The following is a 23,277-nucleotide window of genomic DNA, read 5'->3' on the forward strand; positions in this document are numbered from 1 at the left end:
GTGATTGTCGGCGAGAAAATGCGATAGACTTACACTTTTTCACGTTTAGCTCCATACCGTTCTCAACGCACCATTTTTGCAATTCATCAATATCGGCCTGAAGTGCACAGCAATCGAGGTGAGATGCGACGGATCTGTAAATCTTCAGGTCGTCGGCGTAAAGCAGCTTTCGTGATTTCAATCGGAAGCACAGATCGTTCACGAACAGCACGAAAATTAGTGGCCCCAGCACACTGCCCTGTGGCACACCGGATGTAATTTGGAACACACGAGAATGCGAACCGTTGATATTGACGAACGCCTTACGTTCAGTCAGATAGGAACGCAACCACTCTGTGATCCAGTGAGGGAAACCCAGGTGACGAAGTTTCGTAATGGCGAGGTCGTGAGGTACTTTGTCGAACGCTTTCGAGAAATCGAAATAAATGGCGTCTACTTGTTGCTTTTTCTCAATTTCAGACGATATAAAGCTGGTGAACGCCATGAGGTTTGTTGTGGTTGACCGCTTCTTTACGAATCCATGTTGAAATTCGGAGATAGTTGTTCGGGATGCTGAATAGAGAACGTTATGCACTAATTCCTCTAACACTTTCGCCAGGCAACACAAAATGGAGATACCACGGTAATTTTCCACGAGGTGATTCGAATCTGTTTTAAATATCGGGCAGATAGAAGCTGTCTTCCATAGCTTCGGGAAAACACTGTGACGAAGCGACTTATTGAAAATCGTTGACAGTGGCTTTTTCAGAGACTCCGCACATTCCTTCAGGAACAACGGTGGAAGATTGTCGCTCCCGGGTCCCTTGGAAGCGTCGAGTTTATTCAAAATAGTCCAAATTTCGAATTGCGTTATGTTGAAAAGTGGTAGATTCACATTCAACGTAGGGCAGTCTCTGATGCTGACAGGTGAAAAAGCTGGTGAGTTAGTGCTATACACACTTTCGAAAAAATCAGCGAACAAATTAGCTACACCGTTCGGAGAATCAGCAGTCTTGTCCCTTAACGTCATCTCAGCGGGGAATTGCTTACACCGTTTACGATTGCGAACGTGCATCCAAAAAGCAGAGGGATTTTGCTTCGCGGTCATCTCCAAGTGAGCAATGTAATCACGAAACGATGCAATCTGGCATTCGTTGTACAAGGTTTCAATTGAACGAAGATGATTGCGATTATCATCTGTCCTTACTCGGAAAAAGCGTTTCCGAGATTTTCGAACAACGTTGCGAAGTTGTTGCAGCTCGGATGTCCACCAAGGATGCTTGTGAGAATGCTGTCTGCACCGTCTACGCGGAACTAACTGATCCAAAATTTTATACACTTTGTCATAAAATGAACATACCATTTCGTCTGTGTCAAGGCCGTTGAAAATCATGTCCCAGTTAACAGCGGAAATTGCAGTGTTCAGCTCCGCATAGTCGCATCGTCGAAAATCGTATTTGTCAGTGTCGTTCAGGCTTCCAGGAAACTGCATAAGAAAGTCGTCAACATCAATACGAAGAACGAACGGCATGTGGTGGTTGTCGAGTTTGAGGAGAGCTGAAGGCGGTTCAATCAATTCAACGTCACTTGGCTCGTCCACGAATGCTAGATCAAGTATCCGACCATTTGAATTCAACAGGCTATTGATTTGGTGTAAACCCGAAGCAACCAAGGTTTCGATTAGCACGATCTCTTGTTCAGAGGATGCGTTTGATGGCAGCAAACCCTTGACATCGTCGTCTTTCTCCCATATTAGACGAGGTAGATTGTAATCGCCGACTACGACAATCTTGTCAGAATCCGAGATACGTTCGCGAAGCTGTTGAATTGCCTCGGAATGTGCAGAATACAACGACGGTTGCGAGTTGGGTCGGAGGTAAATTCCGCATACGTAGATCGTTGAGTTCAAGAGCTTTATGCGAACGACGGCTTGTTCGAGATTACTGCAGTCTTCCAGAGTAACCGAACTACAATTCATAGAGACTTTAACTGCAATCAAAACTCCCCCGCCGCGTTGAAGGCCGCTGGTGGCAGTACTCCGATCGCATCGAAAAATGCTGTATGTTGAAGCTAGCTCAGCGTTATTGATGTCCGGGCGTAACCATGTTTCTGTGAGTACAACAACATCATAGTCGCAGGACGATAGCTTGAGAAATAGTTCCCGCGTTTTAGTACGGATGCCTCTAACATTTTGGTAGTATATCGTCAAGTATTTAGAGCAAACGTCAGAAGAGCCTGAAGGGGGATTGCGGGTATCGGATGGATTTATATCTATAATGGAACTTGTTGATTGGGCTGGTGTTGCAGCAGATTCGGGGAGGTTGCTCCTGGATCGAGACGCTGCGTAGGTTTCCAAAAATGCCGAACATTACAATCATTGCTGATAAACTCTCGAAATTCTATTCCTTGTGGCCATGTGGCAGGATCCATTGCTTTGGATTTGAGATTCTTAGGAATACTCACTTTGAAAGACACGAATGATAGTGATGATGGCAGTTTTCCTTTTGGAATCAATGATTTCGCAACGATATCCTCTGTTTGCAAGCATTCCTTAGCGAGATTTTGAATGTCGGACTCGGACACTTCAGGTGATATTCTAGTTAAGTACACCTCGAACTTGTCATTGGACCTTGCTGTTGATCCATTGAAGGTGCTGCCTGCGAATTGTCCAGTTCCACGAAAAATCTTTGCTGGCTGATCATTTGGCTCCGAGGCGTCCTCGTCACGTATGCGCTTAGGGGTGGTGGTGTGGGCCCTAAATTGTAGATAACGTGGAACTGGTGAGAGCGCAGCTGGAGATAATTTGTTGAAGCCCCCTTGAATTTCTTGCTTCAACTCAGCGATTAGACTGGTTTTTATCTCTACCTTCAGCTCGTCAACCACCTTTAGATATGTTTCTCTCAGTTCCAGGTTGGCTGCATTTGTCGACGACATAGCATTTTTAAAGCGAGCGTTCTTCATCAAATCGGTACATCCTTTGCAGAGCCAGAAAACAGCTGAGTTTCCACAAATGTCTTTATAAAACGTTTCAGATAAATGAGCACACTTATAGTGGAAAGCTGCTTTGCAAAAACCGCCGCAAACAACTTCATTCGTGGTCATAGACTTCGCACAGCTATTGCAAATTTCCATCGTAAATTCGAAGCGTCACCCAAGCGTTACAGTGTAACAACGTATTTTTATAGTGGATAAACTGGCAACACTGGTCTTGACAGATATGAAAGTGGCTGTTTCGTGGTGGTTAATACTCACACAGGCTCACGCGAGAGGTAATGACGCTCGGAATGTTTACCTTCTTGTTTTTCGATGGCGAAAACGATGGCAATGAATCGAAGCGGAATGAGAAAAGAATGATCTGGTTGGGACTCTGGCAGGATGTTTCGGGTAACGAAATGAGAACAAGAGCAGCAGCAGGTGGCGTGTATTGTCTCGGTCGGTACAGGTGTACGGGTTTACAGTACAATAATCAGCGGAGCTGTTTTGTTTGTTGTTCGGCGGAGCTGTTTTGTTTGTTGTTCGGCTGAGGTGTTGTTTTTATTTCGGCTGAGGTGTTGTTTATATTTCGGCAAAGATGTTGTTTTGATTTCGGCGGTCGAACACACACCACAGAGTTGCAATAACAGTGCAGAAGGAGAGCGGCGAGGTGGGAGGTATTCGGTACGGGCAATGGCGACGGGCTTTTCTCTCAGACCAACACTCTAGCCAGCTCGGAATATGATTGATTCGCTAATCCTACCTGACTGCGGGGTGCAACTAACTATGGTGGCGGAAGATTCAAGCGGTTGTGGATGATATGACGTGGCGCAGAGCAAGTACGGGATGAGAATTTCGATGAAAATGATGATTGTTTGAAGACAACAGAGAAACACAACTACAACACACAACAGAGTTGCCAATCAGACCACTGGTCTGATTGTTTCACTATCTACTTGAAGATTCAAATGAAGAAATTCAGGTAATTATAACATTCAAAAACACAATTTCTTCTCTCTGTTCATCGCAGTGCAGTGTACCGAAAATAGTAATTATACAGGGTTTTCCAACTTTAAATTCCGGAAGTAAATTGGAATAAAACACACTTAGAATTCGAATTTCGATGAATCTTTTATTTCAAATTAAAGTTTGGTTTATGCCATTATGTGTGAAATACAACATCATTCAAATGTCCACCTAGGGCTTCCTCGCACACCTTGATCCGGAACAGGCAATTTTCGATGACTTTTCAGCACATATGGGGCGGTATCTCGGTCATAACTTCACGAATGTTGTCTTTCAAATTATCAAGAGTTTGCGGAGGGCTGGCATAGACACGGTCTTTCGCATAACCCCACAAAAAAAGTCTAGCGGGTTCAAATCGCATGATCTGGACGGCCAATTGGCATCACCAAAACGCGAAATTATGCCCCCCTCAAATTTAATTCACAATATGGCCATGTTCCGTCGTGTTGTGTGGCACGTGGCGCCGTCCTGCTGAAACCACATGTCATCCGTATCCATATCTTCAATTTGTGGCAAAAAAAATCGGTTAACATGCGGCCATAGCGTTCACCATTCACAGTTACCGTCTCGCCGTCCTCATTTTCAAAGAAATACGGCCCGATGACTCCACCAGATCATAATGCGCACCAAACAGTGACTTTTGGCGGATGCAATGGCCTCTCAACAATCACGTGTGGATTTTCTGAGCCCCATATACGGAAATTTTGGGGAAATTTTTGGGAAATTTTTCGCTGAAGAAAATTTGATGTGAAAATTCAGCATTTTGCTGCTGTTGTTCGTTCACCCAATCGATGTATGCCCGACGCATTCCATGGTCACCACGCTCTAATTTTTGTACCAGTTGGACTTTATATGGATGTAGGTGCAAGTCCAAATGCACGCCGTGGAATCGAAACATTCGGGTCATCCTCCACACTGGCAGCAACAGCAGCAATATTTTCGGCCGAACGCACATTACGATGATGCACAGGTTTCACAATATTCGCTACGGATCCAGTTTGTTCGAATTTACGCACTACATTAGCGATTGTGTACTCTGTAGGCCGTCCATGACGACCAAAATTCGTCCGTAATGCTCGAAAAACATTTGCCGGGTTTTCATCATTTTTATAGTATAATTTAACAAAATTAACACGATGTGCGATGCTAAAACGATCCATATTGTAAAATGGCAGACATTCAACTAACGATATGACGCTTTGGTTGACAGCTATGTCAAACGGTTGTCAGCGCAGGGCTGTATACTTTCGGAAGCCCGAAATGGAAAACCCTGTATAAGCAGCGTTTCAATAGTTTCTTATATTCATCTATTAGGAAACACTGATAAGACGCTATCGTGACAGTTATGTTTGGACTCTATAGAGAATGTGATTCAAATGTAGATTTAGCTTATAGAACATATTACTCACAATTGTTGATTTTCGAACGATATATGAAAACTGTATGAAATTACGTCTGTTATGCGGGCAGTGATTTTTCGGAAACGTTTTTTCAAAATTGCTCAAATGTTTTTGAACAAAAAATTTTTGTTTGCATGTTGAGCAAACGTATTACATTGCGTAGAATGCGTGACGGCGAAAAACTCGATTTTGTTCATTTTGTCGTTTACGTCTCCTATACAAACATGGGCAGTACCTGTCTATGTCATTTGTTGGCAAATTCCGGTTTCATATTCATATACTTGGTATTTGATTCAGGTTCATTAGCATCCTCACCTGTAACAGAGCCGGATTGAATCGTGTACATGTTATCTTATCACTACACACTATCGCCTGTCAGCGCAAGAAACATCCTTCTGCTCCACTTTTCAATTGGACCTTACAGTGGGACAGTTGATATGAGACCTCCATAGCACAAGTGCTACGATGTTTCTTGTTGTAAGCAGCAGAGCGTGTGTGGACGGAGAGAGGCTGGAATCACCATCACAATAATCGTTGCATGAGCGTAGTTATTCTACAATATCACATAAAGTTGGTTAATTGAGGTTTCTGAGATTTTAACTGAAGATCGTTCACTTTATAAGCGAAAGTATAGCCTCTCGGCTGGATAGATCCTCATTCAAATTTTTGATTCACAAAATTAATGGTCATATACTTGCTCTGTCCGAAATAAGTCTTTTCTCTCGAACTGACCTATATTTCTACGATTTTAATGTTATACGCTTCAATCGTGATGACTCATGAAGGTTTTGCTCTTGGTTATTTATCCCCATGACTATTTTTTTAGAATTGCAGAACAAGTATAGTGTTAAATTGACAACTAACATAAACTTATACCACCGTAAACCTCCATTATTTTTGAATGCGATTAAGCTTCACAACGGATAGATTAGATCGAAAGCAAAAAAAAACTTCTCAGATGTTAGATTTGTGATGTATTTTTTATATTTTTCATTATCCATAATCCGTACTTTTGGAAGGCAAGCAAACTTGAAATAAAGTTCGGCCGCGTAACAAAATAGTATTTCGTATATTACTTACAGATTTACAGTGATTGTTTTGAAAGCTTTTGGCTGAGTCTCCCTCGCAAATCTCGGTACTGGTTTTATTTCCCTCAGAAGATAATGTGACTGAAGACGGGCCAATAGCATGTGATGTGGTTTTCTTTTCAACGTCATAACCCTAAATGATAACGACGCTGACGATAAGAGAGGAACATGTCGGCGCAAAAAAGGACAGAGAATGCGGAACACATACAATCACATACATCCGCAAATAGCAATAATGCGAGCTTTTAGCCGGAAGGATAGATCACCCTTACCAAGCCCCATAAATGGTTGCTGACCATCAAAAATATATTATTCATATGAGAGTTTGTCTATACCTTTTGGGGATGCCATTCTCTATCGCTAAGGGGTGTGGGATTCTGATCAGGCGGTCATGTTTGGTTTAGATAGTATAGCATTAGTTTTGGGTTATGAGCATAACTTATAATTTATAAGCAATATCAAGGCGGATGCGAGAGAGGAACAAAAGAATGGCCGACGGTTTGCGCTTCTATGTCAGTAATCGGTATTGATTATTTCTTACAATCGGTTAAATATCAGTACAATTTTGTTGTATTTTCATCTGTGGCTATTTGTTCATCAAGGGGAACGGGGGAAAGACGAACAAGAAAAAAAAACCTCGATTGCATCATTCGAAACATATGTTTCCCAAAACTTAAATGCAGCTCAAAATACTGTTTTCCAAATTGACGAATTTACGAATCAGCTCATGTGACATCTACATTAGAACTCAGAACCACAAAAGTGAGGGTGTTTGTTTATTTTACGCACTGAAAAGCAAGATTCGGTGCTGAATATTCATTTTATTTCAATTTAGATTCATTTCACCCATTGAATGTCGTCAGTATATGGTAAGAAAGTTGGAGTTTTGTATATTTACGATGGTTCAACACGCGATTTGACCAAAGTCATAGATAATCTTCGAAAATTTTATGTTTGATTATGCATACCGGTTACTATGGATAATTGCGATGAAATCGATATCATATTAAATTGGCTGATATAATTGATTATGTAGGGGCCGATACGAGAAGAATTTGCAGTATTTTTAGCGCAAAACACCCTATTCACCGTTTACTTTTACTTGAAAAAAATTTGAGTTACAATACTTATAACAAGCCATTCCTCGTAATACACATAGCACATTGTAAAATGATGATTTTCTAACCTTTTCAGCGTGGAAAGAATACACGAAACCGGAAAATTTGAAGATGAATTCTGATTTTTCTAGAAAATTGAACGAATTTCATACCAAAAAAACAAAAAATCCTCATTTTACTCGCTGCGCCATCTGGTTGAAAATCCAACGTCAATAGATTGGACAAATATTCCACAAAAATTCCATAGTTTTCAGTGTTTTTACTGGTATAAAAAATGGGCGAAAGGTTGACAAACTTGGATAGTCCGGGTGAACAGACGACTGATGGGGGTAAGACAGGAAAACGCAGCACACGATGCATAAAAGCAAGGATGGTTCCAATCGTATCAACGAGCGTTCGTTGCATTCTCTTGTTGGATTCATTCAACGCACTCAATCATATGTTTTACATCACCCGTGGAAGAGAAAATTGACATGTCAAAAGAAACACTGAATGAACACAGTATGAGCACAGCAGTGGAACTCCATACAATTTACTGACTAAAAAGTGAAGAATATAATTTTTTCAGGCACACTTGATTTGAGAGTGTATGGATTTCTAGCTGTCTTGACGCAAGGTCTTTAATGAAGAATGATAAGATGGGAAGGTTTATATAAACATGTTTATAATTCTATTATTTTATTCAAATATTAATATTGTTCTTCTTTAACTTTTCAGTTCAATATTATCAAAATATGAAAGACAAATTAAAAAAGGAATGTTTTTGTTTCAATATTTTTTTGAGATGATTATTAAAAATAGATTACCTTTGCTTTAATATTTACCCCCCATTATTTGTTAATTTTTCCTGCTTTTCGTTCTTTGGCCTATCATGTGCTGTACACAAATGTCGTCTCCATTGACATGAATTTTATATTTTTTTCCAATTCTTAACTTTCAAACTTATTTCAAGGATCAACATATCCTATCTTTCTATTAATCTGCAAACATGCCTAGTAGTAACTTAAAAAACCAAACTCATAAACGACGGAAAGAGTCTTCGATTGTATATTTTTTATATATTTTTTACTGTTTTACAGTACACATTCGCTTATTGGCGTTTTTTTAATTGGAGTGCTTTTTAATTGGCGATTCGCTAGTTGGAGCACGCGTCAATGAAAAAGCAGTCATCCGTCATAATTGTATGTCCGTTTCACTCTGTTGTTCCAATGCCATTTTTAAGGGTCTTTGAATGTCACATTCAAAAAATTAAGGCACAGTATAAAAGTTTTTAGTTTTGTAGTTTGTTTGACAAATGTTTTCGTTTAAAAATATATATAAATATATTATATATATTTACGAATATAAAGTGAATTATATCACATCCACAAAGAAGTTAATGATACTTATGTTTTGTAGCATCAATCCAAATGCAGTAACCATAATTATTATTATGGCCGCACTGAAAGACATGAAAAACAACAAGAAAAACGCGAACTTTGAAATTTGTGAACTATTGCAGTATTACTTCAGCCATTCCATGCCAAACTGATATAGTGGTTTTCAAATTTTCGTTAAAATTGGTAGCTTGTTTTCGTTATGGTAAAACATTGAACCTGTATTATTTATTTTTTGGGTGATTCCATTTTTTCACTTTTCCCAAAAATGACTTTTATCAAAAACTCACAACTTTCGAACCACTAAGCCGCTTCAGATGATCAACACATCAAATTGAAATTAATTAGCTATTCTTTTTTGGAAAAATATCAAACTTGCAAGAAATTTGAATTTTGTTTTCGTAATTATTGATTGTACCCATTTTTTATTGTTTACATGGTTCCGGGACTAACGGCGTTATAGTTTTCTATATTTTTTTCTTGAAAACTGAGGATTTTTTACACATTTACATTTTTTACTCAAAATCAGATATGTTCTTTTTTTCTTTTTTGAGTTATAATTTTAACCGAGATGATCGATATATCAAATTAAAGCCAATGAGCTAGATTTTTTTTTGGAAAAATATTGCACTTGCAAAAAAATGAATTTTGTTTTCGTGATTATTTTTTTTCTTGAAATTTGAGGATTTTTTACTTAACACATTAAAAATCAGAGATGTGTTCTTTTTCATTCTTGAGTTATTATTTTTCAAATTTAACATGTTTTAAAGCTTCCTTCGATCATCCTATGCGACTAGAATATATATATATATATATATATATATATATATATATATATATATTGGAATAGAATTCTCCTTTTTTGCAAGTGTGAAATTATTGACTTCAATTAACTATGTCGATTATCTGAATCGGTTCAGTAGATCAAATGTTATGAATTTTTGAAAAACGTAAAAAATCGTAATTTAAAAACGAAGGATACATTTTTGGATATGTTATCTAAAAAATTCTCAGCTTTCGAGAAAAAACATTAAAAATTGCACTACCTTGGACGATGAAAACTATAAAGATCAAATATGACCAATATTTAGGAAAACAAAATTATTTTTTGCAATTTTTTAGAAAAAGACTAGCTAACTGGTCAATTTGATATGTCGATCATCTGAATCGGTTTAGTAGTTCAAAAGATATGAATTTTTGAAAAAAAATATTTTTAGAAAAAAGGGAAAAACTAGATTTTTCGAACAACCCTAAAATGGAATGGAATACTTTACGATAAGGAACGAAACTACCATTTTACACGAAAATCTGAGAACCACTATATCGGTTTGGCATGAAATACATATAACACTAAAAAAATATAGTTTGGTGTTAATTTCCCCGGTAACTAGAAAGGTGATTACTAGAAACTAATTGATGTTAACGTTTCATTACCTTGTAAATTCTAGATACAATACCAACAGGCGGTATTTAGAAAAATAAAAATGGCTTTTTACGGGATGTGCTCGAAACTGAAAAAAATAAAATTCATCATATTTTTATGTTGTTTTTAGGCGTACATACATTACCTAGTCGTATAATTATCCTATCATTCAATTTATTTCGATGAGAATGCTTCAAAATATTTCAACTGATGCTCTTAATACATTTTAATTTTTTATTCAATGTTCAGTTTCGAAGCTTCATTCGTAAATTACACATTTGTCATCATTGGTGGAATACGACCATAAATGTTGTTATGAATAGCACAGCAAGTTATGATTACAATACATATGGGTTATTTTGATAATGCAAATATTAACGACAATATACATAAACCGATAAAAATGCATTATTATATTTGTCCACAGCACTTTCAGCGTCTATATATATATATATATATATATATATATATATATATATATATATATATATATATATATATATATATATATATATATATATATATATATATATATATATATATATATATATATATATATATATATATATATATATATATATATATATATATATTTTATTCAATTTTCAGTTCGTAATTTCTATCCCATTCGCCGTGTTTATCATGATGATGCTAACATTAATAACATTATATACGAACCTCCCACCTTATATATGACGTGTGCAGTGGACAAAAAAGATATTTTAGAGATTTAGATATTTTGCGAGAAGGAACAAAACTGCAAATTTTCATGAGAATCTGAGAATCACTATATCGATTTAGTATGTAATGGCTGATTCACTACATGGTATCAGAGAAATTCTTGCTATCAAACTCATGTCACATCTATGTGCATATTTGCATGGATCAGACTTTTTTATTCGATGTTTTCTTCTGCACATTAGGCTGTGGTGCTGATGTTTTTTGACGTTGAAAATTACCTGCTATATTGCTAGGGTTTTTCTAATTTCCTATAATACTGTGCCATAGGCAGGTACAAAACATGACATATTTTGTCACACATACAGGAATTCGCCTCTAATTGGACATTCCTGTAAACATCTTTTGTGTAAGCCTCTACAACACGATACATTTTTAGGAGTGTCTTCAGCCATTTTACTAGATTATGTATTTTTCACACTTTTCTAATGGTTATTTGTTCGATTTTCGATGATTTTCCTGTTTTAACATGTTTTTTACATTGTGTTGTGTTTGTTGATATATCCAATTACATGTCACTATCACCTCTAATGCGACCCTGAGTGGTGTCTCGGTATGTACAATTGGAGGCGAATCACCGTACAATTAGCGTACATTACTGTAAGATGTGCATTCCGATCTGATAAATTCTATGAAGTAGTAGGGGATATTCAGAACAACCGAAATAATAATTTCACAAATCACGGAAAAATTATCGCCTGGTGATTCTTCTCTGCCTTGTTCGCACACAAATCCGATCCATCAAGAGTGAATCATTTGTTGTCCGAACTGTTGTTTGTTCAACTCACGAGCCGAACGAACTTGTATGTCAAATGCTCGGATTTGTTCACTCACTGAGTGGTAGCGCATGATGCGGGACCAATACATTGACTGAAGGAGCTGTTTTCACATACTGAAAAAAAATGGATGCTTTCTTCGATTCTCTCGTCAATCACCAACATTGCTTAAAAGTTTATCGTTCGCGAGAGGAATAATTTTATTTTCTCTGCAGCTGAATTGAAAACAAATAGAGAGAAAGAAAGAGAATGCGAGTTGGACACTATTTCCTTCACTAGCATTTATTGAAAAATTAAGACGCGAGGATCGTAACAATGGTGGTTAAATGCACTTGAAAATGTTTATTAGGGTGAGTTTAATCGCATCAACCTTTTATACTAGCCCGAACTTATATAATGAATATATTCATATTTTTGGTGAATTTATTCACCTGAAGTAGAACTGCATCCAACTTTAGTGATTTCTCACCAGTGAGAAATTCACCAGCGTTTACATATGCCTGAATTTATTCTATGCATCCTATACATATATACCTCGGAGAAGTGTATCATATTTATTCTCACCCGTTTACATCTATTTTCGGGTGAATAAATCCATCTATAGCTATAGATCACCCTAATGTAAACCCGCCATTAGAACATGTTTCCTATAATATACTAACGATAGTTTGGACAAAACATAATGCATCGATAGATCTCGTTTAGTATCCGAAATAAATTCAAATAGTTAGAAAATGATAACTATTACTACTCGTAACCACGAACCTGAAAGCCATCGTACGTCCAGCTGCCGAACTTCATCACACACGTTTGCTCGTCGAAGGGAAAGTATTCCACGTCGATCTCACAGGAACTTTTGTAAATCGCTGGCGGTCGCCACTCGACCCGGCCGGTATAGTTGAGGGTGGCCTTCGTCGCCAGTGTCACCTCGAAGTTACCGTCCGCGTTGTTGTACAGGACAATATCCGGCCGCCAAATGTGATCGGAAGGAACGTGCAGCATCTCAACGCCACCATACTCTTTCGGCTCCCACTTCAGTTTGTAGTCGTACCACGTTTGCTCCACCCAGAGGTTGGTGGTCATAATTTGATTTTTCAGATTCTGTGGAGAAATAAATTGTTTCAAGTTTCCGAAGAGAGCTGGCACTAAAATCATCAGCGAGGCTTACCACATCAATTAGCTGCGACAGCTTGAGTTTAATCTTCACGGTCAGTGCGTCTGTAACGTTCACAACAGGCCGAACCAGTTTGTTGTAGTTGCTGAGAAGGTCATCGTAGAGTCGCTTTGCATCAGGATTCCCGGCGCATACTGCAGAGAAAGAGAAGAAAAGAAATCCTGTGAAGTAAAGTTTTCACTGAATTAGATCATCTAAGTCCCGAAATAGAGTTTAAATGTGAAGACTTTTGGCAGTGCTGGTCGGCCATCACAAAACTTTTCCATGCTTATTTCCGATTCTCCTGGTGGTGAGCACTCTTTAGGTTCTAGCGGAAAAAGATAGCAGAAAGTTATGCTTCCTGGAAAGTTTTCGTGGACGATAAATTTTAAGTTTTCTCTGGGAAATTGCTCCAACCGCCCCCTTGGGCTCGCTTGCATCTTCCATCTCCAGTGACACAATCAAGGTAGAATTAAATTTAGGTATTTTCCTTCAACTTTTTTTTTGCGTTGAGGCAACTCCAGTAGCAGACATCATTTATGCTGCCTCATCCGGCCACGGCTGGGGCAGGACAGAGTGGCAGCAATTGAAAAGGGACAGTGGCTTTAATATTATATGATTTGCGACCTTTTGAGCGCCTTTGTCATTTTCCGAGGAACCAAAAATGAAGTTTTGACAGATAATTTGGGTTGGACTTTACACGCTGAGACAGATTTCAATGAGGGTAAATTAAAATTAACCAATGTAACCGATGGACAGAGGGAGATTTTGCGAGAAAAGTTATTACTTATGCAGCCTAAATTAATTTGTTTCTTTGCTACCCGTAAATTTCGGAGTCCGGTATTGAATCAACAGCCATTTGATCATTTGTATTTTGTTTGCCATCCGTCACGCGAGACGAAGATGATTTCAAGTTATAACTAGGTTTGTTTGCATTGGTGGCAACAAAGTAATGTTGGGTTTCATATGCTTGTGTGCAAGCGTGCTGTGTAAACAAATGTTTCCCATTCTCACTGGGATCATTTTGTGTGATCTCTTATCGGTTTCATCGTTTTCAATTTTTTTTTTTGATAAGAAGTTTTCAAAATAACGAAAGGAAATGTGCTTTTGGGAAATCAAAAAGAACAAAATGAAGGATTCCACAATGAATGTGTTGGAATCAGAGATATTTCTCGTCGAATTGAGGTCGATCACATCAAGTGGTACATAATTACTTGGGTTGAAGGATACGAAAATACAAAAAGAATTCAATGTAAATCGAAGCTGTCCACCGAGATAAGCGAGGAATAATATGATCTGCTTCGAATACCTCGATATCATTGATGAAAATCAAGCATTCTTTAAATAGAGCTTCCTCAGGAGAGTTTTCCATTAAGATGAGCTACAAGTCCTTCGAAATGGAAAATAAGGATAATATTCCGGTTCTGGTGTGCTCTTTTTTGCGTCGAAATAATTTACGTTTTAGCAATGGTCAATGTCTTTATCCATACAAGCAAGAGATTCAAATTCGAAAGGCATATGTCGAAGGAAAGCAGTATGCTACTGTAGATGAGATTAAGACTGCGACTTCGAAAGAATGCAAAAACGAACTCAATTGGTGTTATACACTGCGTTTCATAACTATAAAAACACTCATTTTTTCGAAGTTTCCAGAGATATGTAAGAAGTAGGTTGAATTGAAGTATATAGTGTGGGATATAATAACTATCTTCATTTTTAAGACTGGCTATTTAAACTTTATTGTTGCGTCCAGGCGCGAAACATTCAAAAAACTAAAATTCCAGTGTTTCATAACTATAGAACCAGAAGGAACAACTCTCACTCCTTTAAAAAATTAACGTCAATTTCACATGAATTACAATAAGTTTCTAATTCGTAGGTCATCTTTAGCTCTCAAACAGTTCAAATAACCCATTCGGGGTGGTTGTATCTCGTTCTACGCAAATGATACTGATTGTTCCAGCTCTTCTACTCACTCATACTGCTTGTAAGCTGCATATACTATTCGTACGATCACTTCTCCTAAGTTCTTGATAGGGTTTTGATCTGGTAAACAAGCTGACTAGTCTATAATCGGAAGTCCCTATTAATTAAACCATGCCATGACTTTCCGGATTTTATGGATTGATGCCAAATTAACCAATTATCACGTTGTTTTTGATTCAAAACAGAAGTAAATGATTCTGAAGTACCATTCTGAATCATATTTCGAACAACATCATATTTCGGACACTATGTTCTAATATCTTGAAATGCTAAGTGCACTGATGATATAACTTTCAAATTAATATCACAATTGCCTCTTTAGAGTAATCCCATGGTTTCACTATCATCTCACATGAGAACTACATTCGAATTATAACATAATCGGCAGAAATCTTACAACACTACTCATTATCGTTTGTGTTTGACGTTTCCTAAGCGTGAGCACGTAGAATTTACCCGTTCATAAATATTTAAATTTCTCTCGTGTTTCATCAGTTCTCATCATCGTTAACAGTTTACTGTGATTGCTTGGTAAGTGTTTCGCAGTCGACTATAACATATAATCAAGTGTAATGTAATTTTCGTCTAAAAAATTACAGAATAAAGTGTCCGAAATTTGAATTCAATCTGTCCGAAATTTGATTTAGTGTCCGAAATTTGATTCTCATTCGCTTCATTTGAAAAGCATTTTATTCGATGATTTTTTTTATGTTTTCAATCAAATAGGTACCAAAGTAGAAAGCTTAAAAGCATATAAAAATAATTTATTAAAAATTACAACCAAATAATACCTGTGCATAAAGTTTAGATCTGTTTTCTGCATCATATGCCTTAATCGCCCGAAATATGATTCAGAACGGTACTTCATTGCACTTCTGACTGTGCATTCGTGTTGATGAGAAGCTTTCTGAATATTTCTTCAAACCATCAAACTGCCGCCCGCAAAGTTACGAGTTGAAAAATTACATGACACGTTCCGTAAGTCCTTCCAATATGAAAATCCATCAAACACATTAGTTTTTGGACCCGCAGCTTTGGAGATGGGATTTTTATGATTTGGGGAGAATTTTCTTAAAAACGGCCTGGTGTAGCTTACCATCAACACGAACGAACAATCAGAAGTGCAACGAAGTACTTTAGAATCATTTACTGCTGTTTTTGCATCAAAAACAATGTGATAATTGATCAATTCGGCATCAATGTATAAAATCCAGAAGGTCATGGCATGGTTCAATGAATAGGAGCTTCAGATTATGGACTGGTCAGCTTGTTTACCAGATCAAAACCCTGACAAGAATTTATGAGGAGTGATCGTACGAATGGTAGATGCAGCTAACAAGCAGTATGAGTGATTTAAGGAGCTTAAATGAGCGTAGACCGAGATACAAACTACAACATGGCGCAGCTTGATCAAAACCACCCCGAATGGGTTATTTTAACTGATTGAGAACTAAAAATAACCTACGAATTAGAAACTTATTGTAATTCATGTTAAATCGACGTTAATTTTTTGAAGGGGAGAGAGTTTTTCCATCTGGTTCTATAGTTATAAAACACTGGAATTTTATTATTTTGTTTGTTTCGCGCCTGGACGCAACAATAAAATTCAAAAAGCCAGTCTTATAAATGAAGATAGTTATTATATCCTACACTATATACTTCAATTCTTCAACCGACTTCTTACATATCTCTGGAAACTCATAAAAAATGAGTGGTTCTATAGTAGTATATAAAAGCTACATGAAATACTTGGAGTACTGATAATTTGCTTAAAACTCTTATAATTTGTATTACAACGGACTATATTGAGAGTCCTTTTAGAGAAGTTGGACAGTGCCTGTTGAATTTTGCTGAATGAATTGAATTTAACCAATAGTAAATAAAATTTAAAAAATACATAACATTTTTCTATATTCAACCTTTATTCGCGGTATCTCCGGGAATGACAATTAAGTTCCACTAATACTATTTTATGGTGAAGCAGTCATACATCAGAGTAAACGAGTAAGCTTTTATATAATCACATTGTATGAAGTCTAGCAACGCTGTTTGATGTCATACTAATACATTTTTGTTTTGATGCGTTGAGATACCCAATAATCAACTAACTTCAATCAATAATATGGAGGCCAGTACCGTGCCTATTATATTATGATACTAACTAAAAATAAATTTACTATGCATCACATTTTATTGAGGTGTGTGTCTATAGAAAGACAATATAACAATTATCAATCGAAACATAATTTTTTAACAAAACTTCACTTAATTTTAGAAACAAAGGATTTTGAGTGGTTCAATTTTCGAATTTGATTCATTGGTTCTTGTTTTTTGATAGGTTAAGCACGTTTGTAATATAAAGCCTGTCCACGTAAAATTTCGGACAATTTTCTTTCAGTGTAGTTTTTGAAATATTTCACTAATCAATGAAATATTTCACTTACATGACAGATGAAACCTTCCTCTTTATTTCGACGTCCAACATATTTACATTCGTCTTCAGTTTGGTAAAATGGCGTCGAATCAAGTGGAAGTACGCAAACACATTTTGCGCGAACGGAAAAAAGCCAAAACTGCCGAACTGTGTTTAGTGTCTGCAAATCGTTTGATCAGCGCTTAACTGTGGATCGGAAGGTTGGAAGCGGAACAAATCGAAAAGTATGCTCCCGACAGATGGACCGAAAGGTAGTTGTCATTATTGAGAAACATCCCAACCTTTCAGTTAGAAATGTGGCTCGGAAGGTTGGAAAATCAAAATCATATGTATATAGAATGAAGCAGAGGCATGGACTGAAGGCGTAAAAAGTGAAAAAGGTGCCCAATCGGGATGATAAGCAAAATTTCGGTGCAAAAAGCCGTGCTAAGGTGCTCTACACCCAGTTTTTACAAAAATGTTCATGCACCATAATGGACGATGAAACTTATGTTCCCGAAGACTTCAAACAGCTTCCGGGACTCGCTTTTTATACTGCAATGCGAAATAATGCCGTAGCCGAGTGTTTCCGGACCAAGAAGCAGTCTAAATTCCCCAAAAAGTACTTGGTTTGGCAGGCCATATGCAGTTTTGGTCGAAAATCCAAATCATTCGTCTCTACGGGCACTATCAACAAAGAAGTCTACGAGAAGTAATGTCTCCAGAAGCGGTTTCTACCACTCATGAGAAGCCACGACTCTCCAGCGTTGTTTTGACATAGGACTATGTCTTTGATTTCTACATAGGGGGTCACTCTACGAAAAATGTAACGATTTATTAAGAGTTTTCAAACGCATATTACTCAAAATGGTTATTGTGACATATGTTGTGTTATATATTATTAGACAGGAAATTTATTCAGAATTTTGTTTTTGCTTGAAACATGAACAGTGAATATAGTAAAAAAAGTTAACAATTTGACAATTTTCTTGGGTATGTTTTCTTTCGATTGCACTATACATTCGCTTCCTCCTCGACGCAACGAGCAATCTTGTTTGGTTATGTAAAAATGCAATAAACGAATTTAAATGGCTGCTGATTTAGAAGATCGAAAGGGTATACCCACGTAAATCAGGTTATGATAGCTTGAGTAGTCGCGATCTTACAGGGCTATAAAGTTATTACAAACAATGTTCCGGACAACGTGGCAACGAAGGAGATAACGCTATTTTATCTATAATATATTTTTGTAGTCATTGATTGATTTGACTCAGGCTTATATTTATGTAGATCTTAAATGATACATGATGACCTTTTGTCTTCTGCTGCATGAGTGAATAATCAGAAGAAAAGGGTAGTTTTCCAGGGCTTCCATTTGATGTATTAAAAGAGAAAAAAATACACATTTTGAACAATGAAAAACTCAATTTAAATGCAATTACTATACACAATCACAGTTCTATGTTAAGATCCCGTCCGTGCCCCTAGGCTCAGACCCATCAACTTTTAGCCAGATTTGGCCTCTTGTCACTATGCAAAATCCATCCTGGAATGGTATAATGCACATGAGGTCAAATATGTGTCAAAAACAGCCAATCCACCGAACTGTCCAGAACTTCGCCCAGTGGAAAAGTACTGGGTTCTGATTAAGCGAAAACTATTCGAAACTAAGAAGAGAGCGAATGGCATTAATGATTTCAAGAGGAGATGGAAAAGCGCCGCCGCCAGCATATCTGAGGATACTGTATGGAACCTAATGGCAGATGTTCCCAATAAAGTTTGTGAATTTACAGACAACGTAATTAACATCGAAGTAAGCTTTTCTTGTTTTAGATATAAGTCTATTTTACTGAAATAAACAATCGGTTTTGTTGTATTACGTGAATTTTAATAAGACATTTTTGAGCATCCTCGTTTGCTTAATCTGAAGTTACAGGAGATGCAAAAAAAATTTATGCGGCGCCGAAATACTCTGATATGACTGATAAAACCCTGTTAACACGTTCGTCGCCCCGTCGCGCGTATTTCCTGGTAACGGGGCCTACCCAGATATAGGTGACCCATTTCACGTTCACAAGATTTTTAGAAAAACATTGAGGGTGACGAACGTGTTAAGGGGGTAGTACACTATGAACATCATAAAAAGTATGTGATTTTCGCGATTTTTTGCAACGAGAAAATATATTACTAATATCACAGTTTCATTAGGTATATATTAATTGACAAACAAAAACTAAAATGGTGTCAATTAAACTGTCCCCTAAATAGTCGCAACCGGTTTGTTGAACCCTTGCAGCCGAAACCTTGTAAACTGGTGGGAGACAAATCTGGTGGGAGAGAAATCGAGACAAAAATATTCACCAAAATTTTATTTTTCAAAATATAAAAAAATCCTACGTACGATGACAGGAAATTTAGTGGAGAATCTGGGAAAAACTCTTTCAAGAAAATCGGATGGACCGTTCCGGAGGTAGAACTACAACTAGTTTGGAAAACTTAGTTTCGAGAAAAACGCGTTTTAAATTTTGGATCCGAGCTCCTTACGCAAAGACTTAGTCCACTAAATGGCTTGTAACTTTGAAGCGGAGCATTGGACAAACCTGGGACAAAAATTACAGTAGAGTAGACATCCCAGGGAATTTTTTTCTTTAATTTTTTCATGTTTCCACGGTGTATTACTCCCTTAAGTGGGAAAGCTTGTTTCATTTAGAATCCGGAATCTCAAATCCAGTTGTATCCAGAGATTGATTAAAGGTAAAAAAATGTTGTTTTATCAAAATGCAGATAATTAAGATAAAATATTGATTTTTTTTCAGAAAAAAAAATATTGATAACGTTATTTCGTTACAGTTGTGATGAATTTTCATGTTTTTCTTCGGATATCCTCCATCAAAGTTTGGACTCTCTGATGGTCATCCTCAGCGGACGATCTCTTCATGTCTGCAGCATCCTGAGTCACTTTGGCACCCTTCTCAAATGTCTGCTTGACTATTTGAATATTTTTCGATTGGGCGGAATTGAGGGCATTTGGGTGGATTGAGATCTTTTCAATGTAATCGACTCCATTGTCACGGAAACACTGAATCACCTGTCGACCGTAGTGGCAACTAACTAAATCTGGTCAAAACTTCACCGGACCTTTGATAGCCTTAATAAGCGGAAGGAGACGTTTCTGGATGCACTCTTCCCTATACATGTTCGAGTCCAATGTTTTGTTTGTGACGAGTACCGAACCTTGGTTTTCTATTCACATCTGCAAATCCCGTGCCAAATCAAGAACTGGTAAATTTATCAGCGAGAACGAACCTAAATTTGCTGGGGACTTCTAGTTTGACAATGGTTGTATAGAATTTCAGGCATGAGGGCCGTTCTAGATCCATCTTCACGTACGTTCCTTCATCCATCAGCATGTATCCTTCGTACTTCGTCAAAACCTTGTTGTACACTGCGTTTCACAACTATAGAACCACTCATTTTTTTCTGAGTTTCCAGAGATATGTAAGAAGTCGGTTAATTTGAAGTATATGGTGATATAATAACTATCTTCATTTGAACATTTTTGTTGTGTTCGAGCGCGAAACATTCAAAAAACTAAAATTCCAGTGTTTCATAACTATAGAACCAGAAGGAAAAACTATCACTCCTTAACACAATAAATTTCTAATTCGTAGGTCATCTTTAGTTCTCAATCTGTACAAATATCCCATTTGGGGTGATTTCGACGTTGTATTTCGATGTTGTAGTGTGTATTTCGTTCCACGCAGAGAATACTGCTCGGTTAAGCTCTTCAAATCACTAATACTGCTTGCAAGCTGCATCTACTATTCGTGCGATCCTCATAAGTTTTTGATAGAGTTTTGATCTGGTGAACAAGATGATCAGTTCAGAATCTGAAGCTCCTATTCATGAAACCATGCCCTGATCTTCTGGATTTGATGAATTGATGCCAAATTACCCAATTATTAATTGTTTTTGATGCTAAACAGCACTAAATGATTATGGAGTACTTCGTTGCACTTCTGACTGTGCATTCGTGTTGATGAAAAGCTATCTGAACCAGGCCTTTTTGAGGGTATTTCCCTCGAACCATCAAACTGCCGTCTGCAAAGTAACGAGTTGAAAAATTACATGCCACGTTCCATAAGTCCTTCTAGTATGAAGAAATTCTATTCAAGTTGATTTTCTTTTTATTAAGTTCTCCTAATACAGTGAACCTCATGGGATTAGATTGGATTTTTATGGTTTGGAGAGAATTTTCTCAAACATGCCTGGTTCAGATAGCTTACCATCAACACGAATGAACAGTCTGAAGTGCAAGGATATGCTTCAGAATCATTTAGTGCTGTTTTTACATCAAAAACAATGTGATAATTGGGTAATTTGGCATCAATTCGTAAAATCCAGAAGATCAGGGCATGGTTTCATGAATAGAGGCTTCAGATTCTGGACTGGTCAGCTTGTTCACCAGATCAAAACCCTATCAAGAACTTATGAGGAGTGATCGTAAGAATAGTAGATGCAGCAAGCCAGCAGTATGTGTGATTTGAAGAGCTTAAACGATCAGTATCCTCTGCGTAGAACGAGATACACACTACAACATGGCGCAGCTTGGTCGAAATCACCCCAAATGGGATATTTGAACTGATTGAGAACTAAAGATGACCTACGAATTAGAAACTTATTGTAATTCATGTGAAATTGACGTTAATTTTGTATAGGAGTGAGAGTTTTTCCATCTGGTTATATAGTTATGAAACACTGGAATTTTAGTTTTTTGAATGTTTCGCGCCTGAATACAACAATAAAGTACAAATGGCCAGTTTAATAAATGAAAATAGTTATCATATCCTACACCATATACTTCAATTCAACCGACTTCTTACATATCTCTGGAAACTCAGAAAAATGGAGTGGTTCTATAGTTGTGAAACGCAGTGTACAACATTCGAGCGCGTCTTTAGGCCACCAGTTTTTGCTTCAGAATATGAATATGATTTGTCGCCACGATGTTACCTTGTAGGAATTGAAGATCCTTATTTCGTTCGCTTCTACGTAACTCTGAGAGAGCAGATTTTCATCTCTTCTCCTAATTGACAGCCTCATATTACGAAAATAATATCTGACATCCAGTTGCATTGAATGACTTGTTACTATGTATCTTGATATTTTGAAGCAAAGAGGAAATCAGGCATTTAAAAGTCAAGATTATCATCAAGCTTGGTTACAATTTAAGGGATTATTACAAAAAAAAATCATCGACAGGACATGCCTACTCCAAATACCAGATTGAGGTAGAAGAAACAAATTGAATAGTTGAGCAGCAACTCCAATGAATTCAATCAACTCCAATGAATTAGTATCACCAGCAAAGATTTCGTTGACGAAATGACTTCCGACAATCAGTAATAAAAATGACATGGTTTTTTGATTCGTAAAGCTCAATTTCGATTACTCTCAACGCCGCATAATTGAACCCAACGGAAACTGCTCGACCAAATCAACCTTATGTCAACATTCCGATTTGTGTCCCTATCAAAGGCAGAGGCGTTCCATCTCCATCCACTCCGATGAGCGGGGTTTTCATCCAATTGATTCCTCGAGCTGACCGAGCAGAATGACCTTCTGTCCAGATCAACGGCTGTATTGTTTTAGGATTATAATCTGTGGTGGCTTTTGTGGGTGTTCCCCATTGTGAACATTCTGTCGAAAAGTCCTTTCCTGCAATAAAGTGTGTCGTTTTCTGTTTTTTTTTTCTCTCGTCTTCTTTTTTTTTACTTGTGGTAATCGGATCACTTTTGATGGCTTCGCCGCAGTGAATCTGACTTTTT

The 23,277-nt window shown here is 37.3% G+C and overlaps 2 protein-coding genes across 7 annotated transcripts in view; both read right to left on the reverse strand.

Annotated features, from left to right (window-relative positions):
• LOC129763470 (protein stunted-like) overlaps window positions 1-23,277 on the reverse strand; it is a 418,419-nt gene that overhangs the window by 284,907 nt on the left and 110,235 nt on the right. The window lies entirely within an intron of this gene.
• Window positions 1-23,277, reverse strand: part of LOC129763463 (acetylcholine receptor subunit alpha-like) — a 427,268-nt gene that overhangs the window by 104,239 nt on the left and 299,752 nt on the right. For 5 of the 6 annotated variants that reach the window (XM_055762549.1, XM_055762544.1, XM_055762545.1 and 2 more), the window contains 2 exons: window positions 13,066-13,232; window positions 12,663-12,998 (listed from right to left, as the gene is read on the reverse strand). In XM_055762549.1, the coding sequence (XP_055618524.1) occupies window positions 12,663-12,998; window positions 13,066-13,232 (503 nt within the window). The remainder of the gene's footprint in view (window positions 1-12,662; window positions 12,999-13,065; window positions 13,233-23,277) is intronic. The other variant, XM_055762548.1, reaches the window with a different exon arrangement.

This window comes from Toxorhynchites rutilus, chromosome 1, assembly GCF_029784135.1.
Source record: "Toxorhynchites rutilus septentrionalis strain SRP chromosome 1, ASM2978413v1, whole genome shotgun sequence".
In the NCBI taxonomy this organism is placed as follows: Eukaryota; Metazoa; Arthropoda; class Insecta; order Diptera; family Culicidae; genus Toxorhynchites; species Toxorhynchites rutilus.